This window comes from Cygnus atratus, chromosome 17 (assembly GCF_013377495.2).
Source record: "Cygnus atratus isolate AKBS03 ecotype Queensland, Australia chromosome 17, CAtr_DNAZoo_HiC_assembly, whole genome shotgun sequence".
Classification (NCBI taxonomy): Eukaryota; Metazoa; Chordata; class Aves; order Anseriformes; family Anatidae; genus Cygnus; species Cygnus atratus.
The window spans coordinates 4,185,619-4,202,429 of record NC_066378.1 but is presented as its reverse complement, the minus strand read 5'-3'; the positions used below and the strand labels follow the sequence as shown (position 1 = coordinate 4,202,429).

Here is a 16,811-nt window from a genome sequence, read left to right as displayed (position 1 = left end):
ATAAGCACTCTGGATTTTAGGCTGTTTTCTCTTTCCTTACTCTTAAAACTGAAGGCTTGATTCATGCTTTAGAAATAAATGCAGACTCTTACTATCAAGGGAATAGTCTACAATTAATATCTCGAGTGTGTAAAAATGCCAAACCTGTAGCCTTGGCAGCATTAGAGCCTCTGGGGTCTGAATACGAGTGCAGTATTTTGGACTCCCGGCTGACTGCAAAAAACTTTCTTACCCGTTTTTGGATCCAACTCACCTCGTGCCTTGGTGTAGAGAACCAAAGGGCCTAAATGGGCTCTGCTTTGCTGATGGAGAAACTGCTGTCTGAGCTATGGTACGCTGTGTACCTTGAAACTTGTAAGCACAGGTCGTTTCTGGCATAACTCCTCTGAAGTCATGTAAGCCACAAGTCCTTGTTTAAGCGTTGGCTTTGCCAGAGGGATGTGTATTGTGCCACCTGCTTGCATCTGAAATCAGCTGGCTATCACCAGCTAATCACTATAGTTATTTCCATTTGCAATGTTACCATTCACCTGGCGATGGGTGTGAAATGGATTCAGCGATTACTGGAGTAAGGCTGGCCAAAGGCACACAACCTGGAGGGAAACTATTTTATCCTCATATATGAGTTAAATCTACAGACTATCTAGTATAAAAATTAATTTTGCTAAACTTGAAGAACAGAGGTTCTACCTCAAAGGAAGAAAAGGTAGTTTCTTCTGGACAGGCATTGTATTAAAAGGAAGACCTGCATTTATCAGGCAGATTTTGATGGATGGAAAGCAAAATGGATAGTTAAAGGGAAGAAACTGCACAGCCAGCATGCTCTTCTTTTCCAGAGGGCTGCAAATGTAGCTGCTTTGAAGATGGTAAGTCTAAACACACAAAACATGATGGCGATTTCAGGAGCCTGATGGCAGCATAGGCCATCAAAATACGATTGCCTGGAGGCTTCTCCAGTTTCACCTAGCTCCACTAGGTTTGCCGTGTACCTGGTGATGTGGTAACACACAGACCTTGACTGGATAACGCCATGTCTGTCCCTGCACTCCCAACAATCCTTCTTGGTCCTCTGCATCTCTGAAGCCTCAGGGAAAATCCTGCTGAATATTTCAGTTAATATTTCCCACAGTCATCCTACCACCAATGCGTTACCATCTCCTTGTGTTCACACTTTCCTTTGTCGTGGCTGTTATACTGCTTCTCCCGAGAAATTTCAGAGGATTTCCACGTTGCTTGGCTCCTGGTTTTTGCCTAGTAGTACTTCTTTCTCCTATATGGCTTCAAAGTTAAAACTAGTTTTTTTATTTATTTTATTTTTTTCTGCTCATGCCAAGGGTCACTGGGGATAAGTGAACAACTTGTATCTCGTTCCCTGAATTAGGACAGGTGAATCAATGCAGAGATATAGGAAGAATGATAAGTGGGATACCATAAAAAGAGTATACAAGTATTAGTAACTGGCTGTTAGTGCCAGTATTCTCCAGCGTAACTACCATGTTGCTATATTTTTTAGTAGAGAGCCCTTAAAAATGTCCAGATCTTTCAGGCAGTCTTCTAATAAGACCATTAAAATAATTTAATCGCAAAAAGCATAGGAAGCAAATATTTGCCCTCTTGGCTTCCAGAGTTCGAACTCCACTGGCCTTCAGCTGGTCGTGTCACAAGCTGCTGTCTACAGCCCCTGATAGAAGAAATCTGCATTCAGTAACATAAATACTGGCTTGTTGACCTCATTTCTATTTCAAGGTGAGCTTGTAGTATAAAGAGCTGCGTTTTCTTTAGGACCAATCTCATTGTCAAGACCTGCAAGAATGAAGTCCCTTGCCCTGCTTTTCCTGCTGTCAGGTGCGTAGGTGGCACTCGCCCCTCTCAGCGTGCCTGTGACTGGTAATACCATGCCTAACTCTAACCGTTGTGTTTCTCCTCAGTGGGTGCTGCCAGCGCCGATGTCTCACCTCGTGCAGTGTGGCAGCTGCGCAGCATGATCCAATGCACCATCCCAGGCAGTCACCCTCTGCTTGAGTTTGATGGCTACGGCTGCTATTGTGGCTTGGGAGGCAGTGGGACACCAGTGGATGAACTTGACAAGTTTGTACAACTCTGCTTTTACAAACATGTTTCCTAGCTTGCGCTTTCTCATTTCTGCATGCCTGCGTCTCCTTAGCTGGCCCTGCATGTAAAAAAAATGCTCACAAAACTCTCTGGCTGCTATGGATAAAGCGTTCTCCCAAAGACTGGTTCAAGGAAAAAAGGTTGTGTAGTATCACACCTGAAGGTCTTATTACTAGGGTAAAATATAATCCAAGCAATGCATTCTGCTTTCTCTTCTGTGGCAGCTATGTTGCATTCATTCCCACACTTTTTTCTTTTTTTTTTTTTTCTTCAGCAGTGCTGTCCTGGCAGCCCAGACAGCAGTTGTGAGCCCACTACCCAGTGCTTGACCATCGACCTCTTAGGGCTGAGCTGCAAAATGCTAAGAAGTAGCTTGCCAGTTTGGAGAGCACATTAGACTGATAGCCAAGGTGCAGTGGATTGTGCCAGCTGTTAGCTTGTCAGCTGCCAGGCCGCAGTAACCACACGTGTACTTGGAACATTAGCTGGCAGAGGAGGAGCTGAACTCAATGATCCTTGTGGGTCCCTTCCAACCCAGGATATTCTGTGATTTTGCGTCCCTTTGAGGTCCTTTGTGTCCTCTCCCTCTTATCACTGGGTATCTTGAGGGGTTTTTTTTGTTCAGCGCCTTGTCAAAGCATATTTGTAAATACTAGCATATTTACATGTCGTATAGGTCAGCTGAGTTTGCATTTCTGGTGTTTTCTGACCTCTTCCTCCTTGTTTTCCAGGTGCTGTCAAACACATGATAACTGCTACTCTCAGGCTGAAAAACTGTCATCATGCACCACCTTAGTGGACAACCCCTACACAAAGACATACAAGTTCAGCTGCTCTAGCAAGCAGATTACGTGTAGCAGTACGTCCTCCTCCGTGTCACTCTGCTTTGCTCAGCACTTCAGCTGCAGTTAGGATCGGGGCTGCGTGACTTTGAATCCTTCCATGGCACGGAGGCGCAGCAGAAGGCCGTGCCGGGTGGGCTGGCTGCAGGCACCGCACTCAGCGCTGCCGTAGATGCCTCCAAGGTGGCCCAGAAGGCTTCAGCGCGACATGGTGCTGGAGGATACGTGGGCTGAGCATGGGGACCTGTCCCCTCCTCAGGGGGATGAGTCCCTGTGGTCCCACAGAAGTCCGTGGGGGCAGCGGGCTGGCTGGGGAGCGCTGTGCAGACATCCGTAATGTAACGGCCAAGCTTTTATGGCTTCTGAACGGAGAGAAATAACAAACAGCTTGTCAGGCAGAGCTGCAGGGAGGGAAGGAGGGAGCATGGAGGCGGCAGGGCTGGGGCACCCACTCGCACAGCACCTGAGGGGAGCTCGGGGGCCGGAGGGCGCGCAGGGAGCGCACCTCACGCCCGACATGGCGGCGGCGGCGGCACAGGGGGGTTGAAGGGAGGCAGGCGAAGGCTCTGACCGTCCCCGCTCCCTCCCTCAGGCACCAACGACGAGTGCGAGATGTTCATCTGCAACTGCGACCGCGCGGCCGCCATGTGCTTCGCTAAGGCGCCCTACGACCCGGGCCACTACAGGCTGGACACGGCCAAGTACTGCAAGTCCTCCTGAGGGCCGAGCACGCGGGCGCCCTTTAATAAAGACCGCCTGACAAAAGCAACGCCGCCCCCGCGCCTCTCCCGCCGCCCGGCCCTGACGGGACGCGCGCGCCCCCGGCAGCCGTTAACGGCCGCGCGCGCGACGGGGCTGGGGGGGGTGGGGGCAGGGGGGAGGAGGGAGGACGGGAGGCCCCGCCCCCTCCGCTAACGGTCCATTGTGGCGCGTGCGGCGCCCCCCCCCCCCCCCCCCGTCACCGCGTTCTTTGATTGGCTCTGAACAACGGCGGGGGCGGGGGCGGGAGGAGGTGGGGAGGGAGCGGGGGAGGGAGGCTGCGAGCAGGTGCGCCCCGCCCCCACCCTGCCCCCCCCTCTCAGGCGGCCCCGTTGGGACCCGGGTTCGAGTCCCAATTCCGCCCCGTCCCCTCACGGCGCCCCCCCCGGCTCCCGGGCGAGCGGGGAACGGCGGCAGCGCGGCTCCCCCCGGCTCCCCCCGGCCTCGCCGCTCCTCCTCCGGGCGCCCGTTCCTCGGGGCACGGCTCGAGGCGTTTGGCCGTTCCCTGCCCGCGGGGCCGCAGCCGCGGGGAAGGGGCGGCGTTGGCCTGGAAGCCAGGGGCGGGCTGGGGGAGCCCCTGAAGGACCGTGGGCTCCTGACCCGGCCGGGACGGAGCCCCCCGGGGCTGCTGCCGCCGGTGGGGGCGGCCGGAGGGTGCGGGTGGGCTCCCGGGGCTGCCCGTGGTTGAGGGAGGGAGCCCTGGCTCCTCGGCAGCAGGTGGCTGAGCCGTGTCCCTCAGCATCAGGAGAGCGTGCAGCCCGCCCTCCCCTCTCTGCCCAGGTAGAGGATGGAGACCCTGGACGAGTTTGACAACGAGTACCCCCTCAGCATGGCGTTTTGCAAGCAGATTTCCCCAGAGGACTTTGAGGAGCAGTCCGTGTCCTACACGCAGCAGTGCCTGCGAGAGCTGTACTCGACCATGGAGCAGAACCCGCGGGTCTTTGAGAGGGCTTTGAGAAAGCAGAAACAGGTGGAGAAGGAAGAAGCTGGCTTGCTGTCTTACATAAAGGTACTTGCGGTGTCTTCGTAGGGAGGAGCCCTGGATCTTGGAGGCTATCAGGATGATAATGAGATAGGATGGTGAATCACTTCCTTTTTTTTTTTTTTTTTTTAAATAAAATAAAAACTGAGTGTGCGAGTCTCACAGCCAGATAGTCCATGTTGTACCGATACTCATTTCCTGTTTTTCCTCAGGTGTCCATGTACCTGAGGTTTCTGGAAACATTGAGTGCTCTGGGTTCTCTGAGGAAATCTGGAGGCTCCTGGATGTGTTTCCATCATAGTGCTAAGATGAATCATTTCTAGGGTTGGAAGTGCAAGATGAGGTCTGTTGTCCTCACACACTAGCTTTGATTCTGAGGTCATTGTTTGTAGAGCAGTAAAGGTCTTAAGTGTTACTGAAATCCCTTTGTAGGGATACATAAAACGCATTGTAGAGGCAAAAGTAAAATACCATCACTATGTAGAAGAAGCACTGTGCTTTTGAGCTGTACCATCCCGAGCAGGGAAGAGAGCTGGGATGCAGTTGGAAGCATTTCAGAAGCTTGCTATAAGTCTTTCCCTGTAGTAGTAACTCTAGGTTTGAGGTGGGTAGTACATCTACTCCTGCTGCTGGGCCATTCTAGCATTCCCTAGATACTTTCGGTGGATAGATGAGAGCGCCAACTCATTCTATGCCTCTCTTGCCCCATACACATTTCTGTAAGCCTACACTTACGTTTAGACCCTTGGTCATGTTTCTTATTTACATAGATTTGGTGGTGCAGAAGACCTAACAGTAGATTTAACAGCCCCCCCCCGCCCCGAGCAAGCCCTTGTATAGGGGATCTTATCACGTAATGTGAAGTGCTAGGCCCTAGGCAATGGCCAAAGTGGTGGTAGGGTTTGAAGTGGCTGTGCAAAGTTACTCTTTAGGGCTTTAAGGAACATTGTGGAAAGCAGAGTCTAACAGCAGTCCAGTGGTTCCTCAGACTGGCTTATTGCCAGCTGATGGGGAGAACAAAGAAGATATGAACATCTTTTGCCATGCCAGTCTGTGCTTCTGTTCCAAGACCAGAAGCAGTAACTGAAATAAAATATCCCTGTGGTCACTGAGCAGGGGAGATCTAAAGCTATACAGAGCTGGCATGTGACATGCTGGAGGGATGGTGCCTGTGTGGGTTTATGGTGCAGAAGTGAACTCTTGGTGTCTTATCTTTGTCTTCTCTATTGTTGTTTTCTAGGCCAAGATTTTTTGGACTCTGCAGGGAGAATTAAATTACTCTAACTACATGGACATTGCAGAGATGAAAGAGAAAGTATGCCAGCTGAGACGAGACATGAAGAGAGTAAACAGCTATGCTCAGGGTAATGACTGTTTCAGTTTCCATTTGTGTCTAGAGACCAGTACTAGACACTTGTACTGTTACTCTTCCTCTCAGGCTCAGCTTTTCTTCTTACCTGCCACTGTATACTTAGTGATGCAGGAGAAAAAGCACAGATGTGTTAATTAGGTATCTTTCCTTAGTGGGAAGGGAGAGGTCTGGGGTCTGCACACAGGCTTGCAGATATCATCTGTGTCTGGAACTCTGGTTTTAAACCTTGGCTAGCTTGACTCTGCCTTTCAGCTTCCTGAAGCAGTTTTGTTTCTGGTCATTCAGGAAAGATCTCGGGGAGAACAGTGATACCAATCTACTATCTCATTTATGAATTCATGAAAAATTCTCATGAATTTTTCAGACACACCAGAAAGGTGTCTCTGTGGTCTTTCTACTACCACAGATCTGCTGTTTTGCTGCTGGATGCAGTATTGACGCCCCCTTTTCTATCAGCACCCAAACTGAAACCGCTTGCTGCAAGTTTCTGTAGGAGAGGCATATTCACTTGCTTGTCAAGATACCTGATTTATCTTCCGTTTTGCAGGGCATAACTGAAACTTATTTCCTGGATTTTTTTGGGTGGTTCTTATGAGCTGCAAACTCCATGTTTCATCACCCCCTTTAAAACAAGCTTTCCTCTTTGATCAGCTATTCACAGCTCCAAGTTTCCATCTGACTGAAAGGTCCAATCACCATAAATCTGGTAGAGCTTTAGGAACTGTCTTCAACCCATTTGGCTGTGTGCAGCTCAGTGAATGGAGGTTATTATTCCCCTTCATGCTAAGCTGTGAAAACACATCAAAAAGCATTTGCTTCTTGTCTCAGCTCCAGTGCTGTTTTCCCCAAACAACAAAGGGACTCATCTTAGTGAGAAGGCAGCCTTAATCTCTGGCTTTCCTTACCTGCAGGTACAGCTGCTTTATTGTAGAAGCAGTAATTGCACAGGCAGGCGAGGAGCCTTGCTGCAGCCACAGCCAGTTCTGTGCACAGACACAGGAGTCCCTCATTACACCCAGTAAGCTCTGTCTTGCCAAGTGCTAAAGGGGTTGTAATCTGATTTTTGTCAGATGCCACCTGCTTGATTAAGGAACCAAGCATTGCTTCCCACCAGCAGCAGTTTTTGTCAGACTGTGAACTCTGCATTGTTGCAGGTATTCCGTTTTTAGAATTACAAAGTCCAGCTGGATTTCTTCTCCTTGGCCCTTGCCAAGTCCACACTGGACATTTGGATGCAGCATGTGTCTGTCTTTTGATACCTTTTTTTTTTTTTTTTCTTGGAAGATTCTTCTGATAAAGGAACAGCAGAATGTCCCAGAACAGCTCTCATATTAGCAAAAATGCACCGCTTCTGATTTGCATGTGCTGAAGCTGCATATGTTGTCAGGGTCTCAGCAAGGGCTAGCAGCTCACGTGGGTCATTCACTCAAAGCTGCTTGCCTTTAGTTTGCAGGAGTCGTGCTGTATACTGTGAGGCCTTTTAACACAATGCTTTTTTTTTTTAATCCTCCTCTTTTATTTTTAGCCTTATTGTTACCTGCCTGGCCAGTTGTCAGTGTGAGCAGGTATGAATTTCTTATTGTCCATCTGTGTCCTGTATCTACCAGGACTTGGGTGCACAGGTGACAGAGCGCTCAGCTGTGCAGCCCCCAATGGGGACCCTTCCACTTAAAATCTCACAGAAGCAATATGATACGTGGAAAAGGATTAATGGGCTTCTTTGTGTTATTTTGCCCAAAACATCATCCAGATTTTTTTTTTAACTTTAACCAGAAAAATCAAAGCTGTTTAACAGCCCATATATCAGAACTTCCTGACCTTTTCAGAAAGAAAGCATCAGCCAGGAGAAATCTGGCATCTGAAAGGTATTTTCACATGTATTATATGTGAATATATATATATCAGTGATGAAAATGGCCAGACCAGTAGGACTGGAGAGGCAAAATCCTCTCTTGTAAATTTATTCTCTTGCTACTTTTCTGTAATCTAAAAACACAGCGGCTAAGGCTAGTTTTAGATCTCAAAACCCCTGCACTGTGCAGACTGTCATGACAAGAAACACTAACCTCAGGTGTTTTCCTTTCCCATAGGCACCAGAAAGCCTCCCAAGATGGTTGCTTTCAGTTGCTACTTACCTGGGGCTGCCCCAGGGCAGGTTATGTGAGAGGAAGACTCCATCTGTCCTGCCCAAGCCCTGGGTTTTGAATGAATAGACTGAGGAAACCAGTAACTTGGCACTGATTTTTTTTTCCTTTTTTTCCCCTTCCATACAGGTGCAAGAACTAGGAAAGGGCGACATCCAAGGCAGTTGTGGGGAAAGATGCACACTCTAGAAGGTGGATTTAGCCCCTTGCGCTCCAAGGCTCCTGAACCTCCCAAGATCACAATGCCCAGGGTCTTTGGCCCTTTTCCAAAAATCACAAATAAGCAGGTTTGTCAGTAGGAGCAATCTGACTGTAAGAGGTGGGAGGCTGCGCTTACACCATTCCCATCAGGCACAGTCCTCCCGGCCATCTCCCGGGTGCTGCTCCTTCACTGGAGCGCAGTTTGTGAGACATCTCTCATCCTGCAGGACGCTATTACAAAGTTTGCTCTGAGGGTTTGCCCAGAACTGAAGGCAAGGCTTGCCAAATAGGAAGTAGCTTTTGTTTGCTCTGGGTAACTCCAGCCCCCCTTTCACAGGAGAGGGTACTCACAACCTTTGTAAGATACTCACAGCTCCTCTAGACAAACCTCAGGAACCTGTCGTGGTAGGAACAGCTGTAAGAAAGCACAAGCTGTTGATTCAGCTAAGTTCATTGTAAAAAACTGTCCTTGTGCTGTTGTTTAATGTGTGCTTTTACCAACCACAGATGGACAGAACTACAATTTCAAGCCCTGATCTGAAATACTGGTGGAATGGTGCAGCAACAGTGAACCAGAAAAGGTAGGAGAGCACTGAATCATGTAGGGGATGATCAAGGCTGGCTTAAAGCAGACAAGGTAGCTAGGAAGGATCTGTGTTTCCCCCTGGTAATGGGGGAAGAGATCATTCCTCAGGCTCTGTAACGCTCTTTTTCTGTTAGTTTCAGCTGGTGGTTGATTTGTGTCCTATACTGCTCAACCCTGGGGGTTTCTATAACTCCATCCAGACTGGAAACTTGAGAAGCTGAGAGACTTCTCAAGACAGGTCTTTGCTAGCTACCTGCAATGGCATAGTCAGCTTCTGATAGCCGTTATCTCTCTGCATTGCTTCTTCCTACACAAATAGTGCCAAAGGAGTGACAGGGGAAGGTGTCAATCAGCATTAGAGTGGTGCAGAATTGGCTTTTGGTTTGGAACTTTAGGTTTGCTGTGGCATTTCTCAGTTGAGCGATCTTATTTCCCAGTGGTGGTGGGGGAACACGTTAGGAGATTAAGTGTTCTGATCCTGCTGTACAAGAAGTCAATTTTAGTAGTGCTGGATCAGCTTGGCAGAAAAAAAGGAACAACTTTGTCTCAGCCTCATATGCTTGTTATGTATATGTGCTCACTACCATATAGTAATAAACCATGCACAGGAAATTTACTGTAAATGTTTATCATTTACTGTAAGTCACTGTCCCTAGTGACTTAAAAGCATATAGTGCAATATATAGTGTAATCTGTGTAGGGTCAGGGTAACTACGCCTTTATCAGTGATGCTGAAGACACCCTGACTCCCACGTCCTCGGCTGCTGAATTGGAGGCAGGAATGGGCGTAGCAGGTTTAGTCACCTGTCACATTGGTAATGCCCAGTCCTCACTGCAGATGTTTTCTTCTTTCAGACTTCTTGGCAGTGCTCCCACGCCTCCTCCTCAAAATGCTGGCTCTAAGGACACCAAACCGGCAGCCTCCGTTTTTAACACACCTATACAATGCACATTTCAAGGTGGTGCAGAAGATGACATGGATAGTGAAAAACCTGGCCCCAGTTCCTCTGCTAAAGAGGCATAAATGTCTCTTCTAATATGGAAAACCTAGGTGAATAAACACTGTGCAAGTGCCCTGGTTGCGTGTGGAGGCTCTGCTATGCCTTAGCAATAGTTTCTGCAAAAGCTTTGGTTAGCAGGACAGCAGTATTACGCAAAAGATTACTGACATCTATGAGCTTTCTTCACTACCAAACAACACATTTCTAACTCACTGGAAAGTAGGACTGCCATTAAATGGGAGCAGAATGCAGGTAGGGGTCCTGAACTTACCTCACATGGCTTCTAAGTGAAGCAGTGTCTCCTATGACCCATTATAGCTAAGTCTTGAAACACGTTAAGTATCTAATTTCCTCCACCTTCTGCAGAATTGGGTCCAAAAGTATCCCTTTGATTCTGTATTTTACTTGCTCCTGAAAGTGGCAACAACAAACCCAAGAATTTTGCATCGTGTGGACAGATCTCCTTGCTTTGTTACTGCCCTTTTAGTAAATGACTCTGGCACTCTTTCTTCCAAAAAAGTTCTTGTCAAAATCATTCATATAGGACATGTTATGTGAGGAGTGGGATTGGGGCATTTGGAATGACAATTACACTCCCTTGTAGCCATGAGGGGAGTGGTAGATTCATATGGAAGGCTGGGTCAAAAATGTAATGTTCTAGTCTGGGCAAGATTCTCCACATATGTTATAATGTGTTAAGCTACCACCTTAAGGATTACCAAAACACGGCTACCCAGTAGTGACAGATCTGTTAGGAGTGTGCAGAATCACATCTGTGAATAGCTCGAGCTCAGTCCTGAGGGAAACCTATTGTGCAGATTTAATTGTATCTCTCTCTCAATTCATCAACTGTTAGTAATTACATCCTGCATTTTTGCAATGGAAAAAATGAATCTAAACTGGCTATTGAGACTGTACTTAAATAAATCACAGGAGGGAGAGGAAATTGCAATGCAAATAGTATCAGTCATGTAAACAATTTTAATTCGCTACTTAGTTATTCATTAATTAAATAACATCTTTAAAAAATGCATTCTAGAAAAGGTAGCAGCCACACTGAAAGCAGCTCTGGTCAGATATTAGCTTAAAGTAAATCCTCTGGCATCTCAACAATATTCCATTTTTAAAGCGTTCAGATAGTAAGCAGTTTAACTGGTCAACTGACAGTCGAGAGAAGCGCTGACTTCCCCTCTTTGCTCAAAGACATCAACCTTGTGGCCTGTGCCTTCAAATCATTTCTTACAAGAGTAGTATCCTTATTCAGCTTCTCTTTTTAGCCATTTTTTTTTTTTTTTTGAAAATGGCAACTGCAAATCCTCTTGCCTCCTTACCCTCTTTGCATGCCCACTAATGACAACAGATCCTCCAGCTGATACTGTGGTGTTCCACATTGCTCTCCTCTGCTATTCTACCTCAAGTTACTTGGTCAAACTCCCTGCCCCTCACTCTTCTCTTGGGACAACTATTAAAAAAAGTGTTTTGTTCTCACGTCTGATTATCCTGTCCCAGTGAGTGCAAACAGAAGGCACTGTTTACAACGACAAAGTAAGGCAGAAAAGACATTTTTTCATCATCATTCTCCTTCCTGGTTAAGTGGAGATGGTGTCAATGCAGAAAACAACTGGTCAGGTTGACATGTGCGATGCTTGCTGCCCTCTCCTGGTGTCATCAGGGGCCACACATAAGGATCTCACAGATGCCCCTCAGATTGAAGTTTTCCACTTTTGAGATGGTAAGTCCTGTAGGAGTGGAGGTAAGAAGCTGCTTTATTGATGGAATTGAACATTTACGTTATCCACATTTCAAAAGAGCAGTGTTTTGATCAGCTGGATCAATTCAACCAGGCGTAGCTTTCGAATCGTCAGTAAGAGTATGGTGACTTGAGAAACGTTCGTGAATTGGTATGTTACAAAGAAAATTGTGTGCAAAGGTAGCAGCACTGATCACGTTCTCTGAATCTGTATGTGATCCCCTGATCCCCTGTAGTTTTCTGTTTGTGACAACTGGATTGGAAGTCAACATTGCCAGGTTTTCTGGTTTCCTTTGCCTAATTTTCTGGGAGCATTTGCACCAAGTATGCTTTCTGTTTATGATCACGGGAAGCAGCATCATGGCCCATCAGAGCACACCAGGTGCAGATGAAAATTTGTAGCCAGGCTTTGATGGGAACATTGTGGGAACATCTTTTTAGTCAGTACATCTCAGTCGCAGCATTTAATGGATATTCAAACCCATCTTCTTACCCTTTAAGGTGACTGACCAGGGAAGGCACTCACCTTGGAGAAATATTTTTACTCCTGATAGCTGCTGATGCTCAGCTTGCTGGGTCAGTGTGCAACAATCAGAGGCAGCAGCTCTCCACAGCGGGAATTCAGTTTTAAGGATGCAAAGTGGTCTAACCTTGTGGGCCCGATGTTAAGGATTGCAATAGGCAGCTGCTTCTCCCGAGCAACAAGAGCAAACCTGTAACCAGAGTATACCTGCAGGAATACCAGCAGACAGAATTATTAGCAGCATAGGCAAAGGACAGCTACAGAAAGGTCTAAAGAAAGTAAAGTAGTTGCTGTTGGCAGGAAAACGGGGCTGTATATACACACTGTTTTATGCAACTGCATTTAATTCAAGTAGGAGGTTTCTTCATTCAGGAGTGCACAGAAGAGAACAGCTTTTGACCTCTTATCAGTGAAGGGTTTCCATTTTTGTAGAAAATATATACATTGAAGGGGAAAATCCTTGTCTTTTAGTAAATCTCTGCAGCAGTTTTTATTAGTTATCATAGGTACTTAAATGCTTCTGCTTTGATGGTTCTCACATGGCCCAGCTTAGGTACTACAAGAATGAATGTAAGGCATTTCAATCATTCCTGTACAAAGGATTATGTGCTTAAGAAGTGCAAGCTCACGGAATTTGTCTCCAGTATCCTAAAGTGACGTGAATTGCAATCAGCCAAGCCTTCATTTTATGCCTTTCTGGAAAGCATTAGAGTAGTTTTTCTTAATGTAATAGAACATGTTCCTGGAAAATCTCTTACACAAACTCTATTCCAAAAGCTTTCACAGGTTAAACACCAGGGTTTTCTAGACCACCTTATCTTACAGATAAAATATGGTTCACAGAGAAAACATGGTGTGATACAAAGGACAGTCCTAAGCAGCAAACAGAGACTTCTGCTCTCTTCTTCAGAAGCTTAATTAGAAATTAGAAGTCCTAAAATCTGGTATTGCACACAGCTTTCCATGAGGCCTAGAAAGCTGGCAAAGGCTAAAAAATTCAAGGAAAAAAAAAAAAGCACAGTGGTGATGTTGCAGAACTGAATTGTGTCAGTATCCTGGCTTTATGGGCAACCACGAGCCTACAACGCAGTGATGGAGGAGGCAGGAGAGTGAGGTCTGAAGTGTGACTGGGGTTATTTACAGCAGCATGACAGAGACTGGTCATGGAGTTACAGGGAAGCCCAAACACGACAACTGTACAGCTAAATCCCAACAACAGAAAAAAAAAATTACCAAGAAGCTCTGAAATAGCTGTGGTGATGGCAAACAGCAGTCCTAATTTGTGGGACCAAGGACTGTTGCCAGCAGAGTAGCACAGAAACAGGAATGCAGTGTGGGAGGAAGACCTTGTTACCTGCATAGAGGATCCTGCCACCAGCATGGAGTCTGACTCTGCCAGGCGTTGGTGCACAAAATCCACCTTTTCCCGGCTCACCGTGTCTCCAAAGAACGTCACGTCGGGCTTCAGGATGCCGCCGCATTTACTGCAAGCTGGGACTTGGAAATTGTGCACCTGCTCATCCGTCAGGAAGACGTCCCCATCCGGAGCCACACCGAGTGCTTCAGCTTTCCAGGCAGGATTCAGAGCTTCAAAATGCTCCTGAAGCTCAGAGCGCAAGGTTTGATCTCCACAGCCCAGGCAGAAAACCCTGAAATGCAGAGCAAAGTTGTAATGGAGAGAGAGCTTCATGCAGCTGAAGCTCCGGAGCCAGGAACTTGTTCCTTAGAAGCCTGGAAAGTCTGTTGTCATTGCCCCCAGTTATTTAACAGATAGTGAAGGTCACTGAGCTGTCTTTCTGCTGTTGCTTTGCGGGGATGCTCTAGGCTAAGCACTTTAAACCCTACCATGCATCCCATCTCACAGTTAGGGCTGAGCTTTTTCATCAGGAAATTCTGGGTGATCACAGGCAGACTGTGATGGCTCCTCTCCAGACGCCCAGCCTGTGCATTTCTGGCACTACCCTCTCTGCTTAGCCCTGGACACCCTTTGCATCCTTGTGATCTCCCTGCCTTTGCTAAGAGCATATTTACTGCAGCAAGGAAATGGGAGGTTCTGACTGATGTAGGTTCTAAGCACGATCCAAACAGCACTCCAAAAATTGGGGTGGTGTGTGTTTCTTAAACACTGCTCTGTGAGCAGCACTGGTGCATGATCCTCTTCACCCCAGCACAAAACCACCCTTGAGCACACCATCTCCACTAACGTAGTGCTTTTACATTTTGCCTCCTTTTTCAGCAGCTACCACTGCACTTACACGTTGGTCACCCCGAACGAGACACGAGAGCATTAGCCATCCTCCTCTCCCCGCGGGGTACCTGTGTGTGCAGCCGTGCAGTTCTGTCACGCGCCGGCTCCCAGCTTTGGTGTGGAGGGCATCCACGTTCTGGGTCACCAACCAGTGAAGCTTTCCCAGCTTCTCCCAGTCTCTCAGCACCAGGTGTGCCGTGTTGGGCTGGTGGGAGGAGAACTGGGGCCAGCCCACGAAGTTCCTTGCCCAGTATCGCTGCCGGGCGCTGGCGCTACGAACAAACTCGGCGTGCTGGATGGGCCGCCTGTCTGTCCTGGCGTAGAGCCCGACTCCTTCAGAGCGGTAATCTGGGATCCCCGATTCAGTCGAGATTCCAGCCCCGGTCATTACAAAGAGCTTCTTGGAGCTGGAAACAAAATGCTGCAGCTCCTCTACTTCCGCAGGATCCGGGGGAAGACAGGCTGGCACAAAAGCCAAGTTTGGAGAGGTCCTGGACACCGAGTGGTGTCTGAGGTGATGGAGTCTGATGGCTCTGCAACCTCCTGACAACCTCCTGGCAGAGAACATGCTGAGCTAAAAGCCAAGAACAACACAGGGCAGGTAAAAGAAAGCAAGGAGCATATCCTTGATTCTATGTTCTTGAGATTCTCTGGAAAACGTTGCTGATAAGTTTTCTTTGCTCTTTTTTTCTAACAAAATCAGAATTACTTTGGAGCTGTTAGGTAAACCCCACCGTGCAAGGACAGTGTTTGCGTGTCCCTTTCACAGAGGGTAGCAGAGGAGTGCTGAAGGTGTGAGGGTGTTAAAGGCAGTTGGAGGAGGGCACCGAGCACCTCACAGCTGAGCTGTTGCAGTATGGGGGCAGTTCCTTAAAGGCTGCCTACCGGCAACTTGCCTGTGAGACCTGTGGCAGCTCTGAGAAAGCTCTTCAAGTAGCAAGCTTGTTTGTCTGCAAGGCAGGCAGCTTGCTCCTTCCAGGGGCCTGAGCTTCAGAGCCTGGCTGGTTTTTAGATTCCTGCTCCGTCTGAGTTGCTTTGCCTCAAGTCCCCAGTCTCCCTCAAGTACCAATTCTTACAGTAAGTGGAGCAATATCTGAATACACCGAAAGTCTGGATGTTCAGCTGGAAGTACTTTGATACTAAATAGATGCTGGTGGCAAACAGTAAATTTGTCTCAGTTAATCTCCAGCACTTCATCCTCAGTCGAATTACAAGGAGGGCTGCCTGGACTCAGGGCCATGGCACCATACCCCAGTAAATCAGACTGAAATCACCAACGCCCTGACAGAGCGGCCATGCCAGTGTTTTTCAGGGCTGACTGATATCAGGGCTGAATCTAAGCATCACGTGCAGGCTTATTCTGGAAAGCCTTCCCCTATAGTCCTGAATTCTTTTTTATATCAAAGCAGAGGATTATGTTCATGATGATTTTTGCCTTTTGTTGTTTAGCAAGAGTAGTGTCAGGCCTTCCTTCTGAACAGGTTTAATTTTCCATATTAATTAGAAGGGACAAAGTTTCCCAATAAACTGTAACTTGCTTTGAGAAAAAATCCTGTCATGATGCTCTCAGAAGACTGCTAAGCCAGTTTGATGGTGATTAAATTGCTTTAACTGATGAAAATTCTCCATCCCTGCCCCTTATAGTCAAAAGATCTCTCAGAAGGAAGTGTTTTGAGGGGGGAATGAAATGGAGATATAATATAGGGTGACCCACAGGAGAGAGAAGGCAGCGGTGGGCCCAGCAGCAAGAACAGCACATACAGTTGAGGGAGGCTCTGAAGCATGGAAGTCAAAGAGAAACTTATAAAGGACTGAACGCTTCCTGTGAAATGCAAGGCTGCTGTCAATATCAAAGGGCTCAGATTTTAAAAAAATAAATAATGAAATAATAAATAAATAAATATAATAATAAAATAAAAAATAACAAAAACAAAAACAAACAAACAAAAAAAACAACGCACACCAAAACCCAACCACACTTATGTAATGCTCCGTACACGTACCTACCAAGGTCCAAGGCTAGGGTTCGTTTTCTAACACACATCCAAAAGCTCCGCAGGAAGAGAACAGTGTAGGCAGAGGACAGCTTTCTCCAGGCCAGAAATCCAGAGCCGTGTCACTCGAGCCTGTTCTGCTGTAACAATGGCACGGTGACGGGAGAGGGGCGGTGGGCACGGTGCGCACAGCCAGGGAAATATAACACGTTACGGCGAATAATGCCCAAAACTTACCCCTCATAGCGCTGCCCTGCCGACCTCCCGAGGCCCGCGGAAGAGGAGTTTGCTGGGAAA

The 16,811-nt window shown here is 47.5% G+C and overlaps 3 protein-coding genes across 5 annotated transcripts; 2 read left to right on the top strand and 1 right to left on the bottom strand.

Moving 5' to 3' along the window:
• The first annotated feature begins 1,811 nt into the window (after window positions 1-1,811).
• PLA2G1B (phospholipase A2 group IB) lies at window positions 1,812-3,674 on the top strand. Its single transcript, XM_035556540.1, has 4 exons — window positions 1,812-1,845; window positions 1,929-2,088; window positions 2,844-2,971; window positions 3,547-3,674. The coding sequence occupies exons 1-4, from the start codon at window positions 1,812-1,814 to the stop codon at window positions 3,672-3,674; spliced, it is 450 nt and encodes a 149-aa protein (XP_035412433.1).
• A 487-nt stretch (window positions 3,675-4,161) lies between these two features.
• On the top strand, window positions 4,162-10,493 carry LOC118252903 (uncharacterized). Its single transcript, XM_035556707.2, has 5 exons — window positions 4,162-4,722; window positions 5,936-6,059; window positions 8,341-8,498; window positions 8,920-8,993; window positions 9,854-10,493. Exons 1-5 carry the CDS (start codon window positions 4,501-4,503, stop codon window positions 10,020-10,022), a joined length of 747 nt encoding a protein of 248 aa, XP_035412600.1. The 5' UTR covers window positions 4,162-4,500; the 3' UTR covers window positions 10,023-10,493.
• A 460-nt stretch (window positions 10,494-10,953) lies between these two features.
• SIRT4 (sirtuin 4) lies at window positions 10,954-16,805 on the bottom strand. 3 transcript variants are annotated; one of them, XM_035556703.2, is made up of 6 exons: window positions 16,752-16,802; window positions 16,524-16,654; window positions 14,589-15,094; window positions 13,627-13,921; window positions 12,276-12,479; window positions 10,954-11,738 (listed from the first exon to the last, which is right to left on the bottom strand). In XM_035556703.2, the coding sequence occupies exons 3-5, from the start codon at window positions 15,086-15,088 to the stop codon at window positions 12,327-12,329; spliced, it is 948 nt and encodes a 315-aa protein (XP_035412596.1). In that variant the 5' UTR covers window positions 15,089-15,094; window positions 16,524-16,654; window positions 16,752-16,802; the 3' UTR covers window positions 10,954-11,738; window positions 12,276-12,326. The 3 variants fall into 3 exon arrangements, with proteins under 3 accessions (XP_035412596.1, XP_035412597.1, XP_035412599.1); XM_035556704.2 differs by having other exon boundaries at window positions 10,969-11,738; window positions 16,524-16,651; window positions 16,752-16,805; XM_035556706.2 differs by having other exon boundaries at window positions 10,969-11,738; window positions 16,528-16,654.
• Window positions 16,806-16,811: the final 6 nt, after the last annotated feature.

Excerpts from the sequence above, each read along its gene's own strand:
- SIRT4 (XM_035556704.2), bottom strand. The coding sequence starts at position 15,088 with ATGTTCTCTGCCAGGAGGTTGTCAGGAGGTTGCAGAGCCATCAGACTC. Across the intron at positions 13,922-14,588 it reads CTGCACGGCTGCACACACAG|GGTTTTCTGCCTGGGCTGTG; the intron begins GTACCCCGCGGG and ends TCTGCATTTCAG. Across the intron at positions 12,480-13,626 it reads TGGCAGGATCCTCTATGCAG|GTATACTCTGGTTACAGGTT; the intron begins GTAACAAGGTCT and ends GTATTCCTGCAG.
- PLA2G1B (XM_035556540.1), top strand. The coding sequence starts at position 1,812 with ATGAAGTCCCTTGCCCTGCTTTTCCTGCTGTCAG. Across the intron at positions 1,846-1,928 it reads CCTGCTTTTCCTGCTGTCAG|TGGGTGCTGCCAGCGCCGAT; the intron begins GTGCGTAGGTGG and ends GTTTCTCCTCAG. Across the intron at positions 2,972-3,546 it reads CAAGCAGATTACGTGTAGCA|GCACCAACGACGAGTGCGAG; the intron begins GTACGTCCTCCT and ends TCCCTCCCTCAG.
- LOC118252903 (XM_035556707.2), top strand. The coding sequence starts at position 4,501 with ATGGAGACCCTGGACGAGTTTGACAACGAGTACCCCCTCAGCATGGCG. Across the intron at positions 4,723-5,935 it reads GCTTGCTGTCTTACATAAAG|GCCAAGATTTTTTGGACTCT; the intron begins GTACTTGCGGTG and ends GTTGTTTTCTAG. Across the intron at positions 8,499-8,919 it reads CAAAAATCACAAATAAGCAG|ATGGACAGAACTACAATTTC; the intron begins GTTTGTCAGTAG and ends TACCAACCACAG.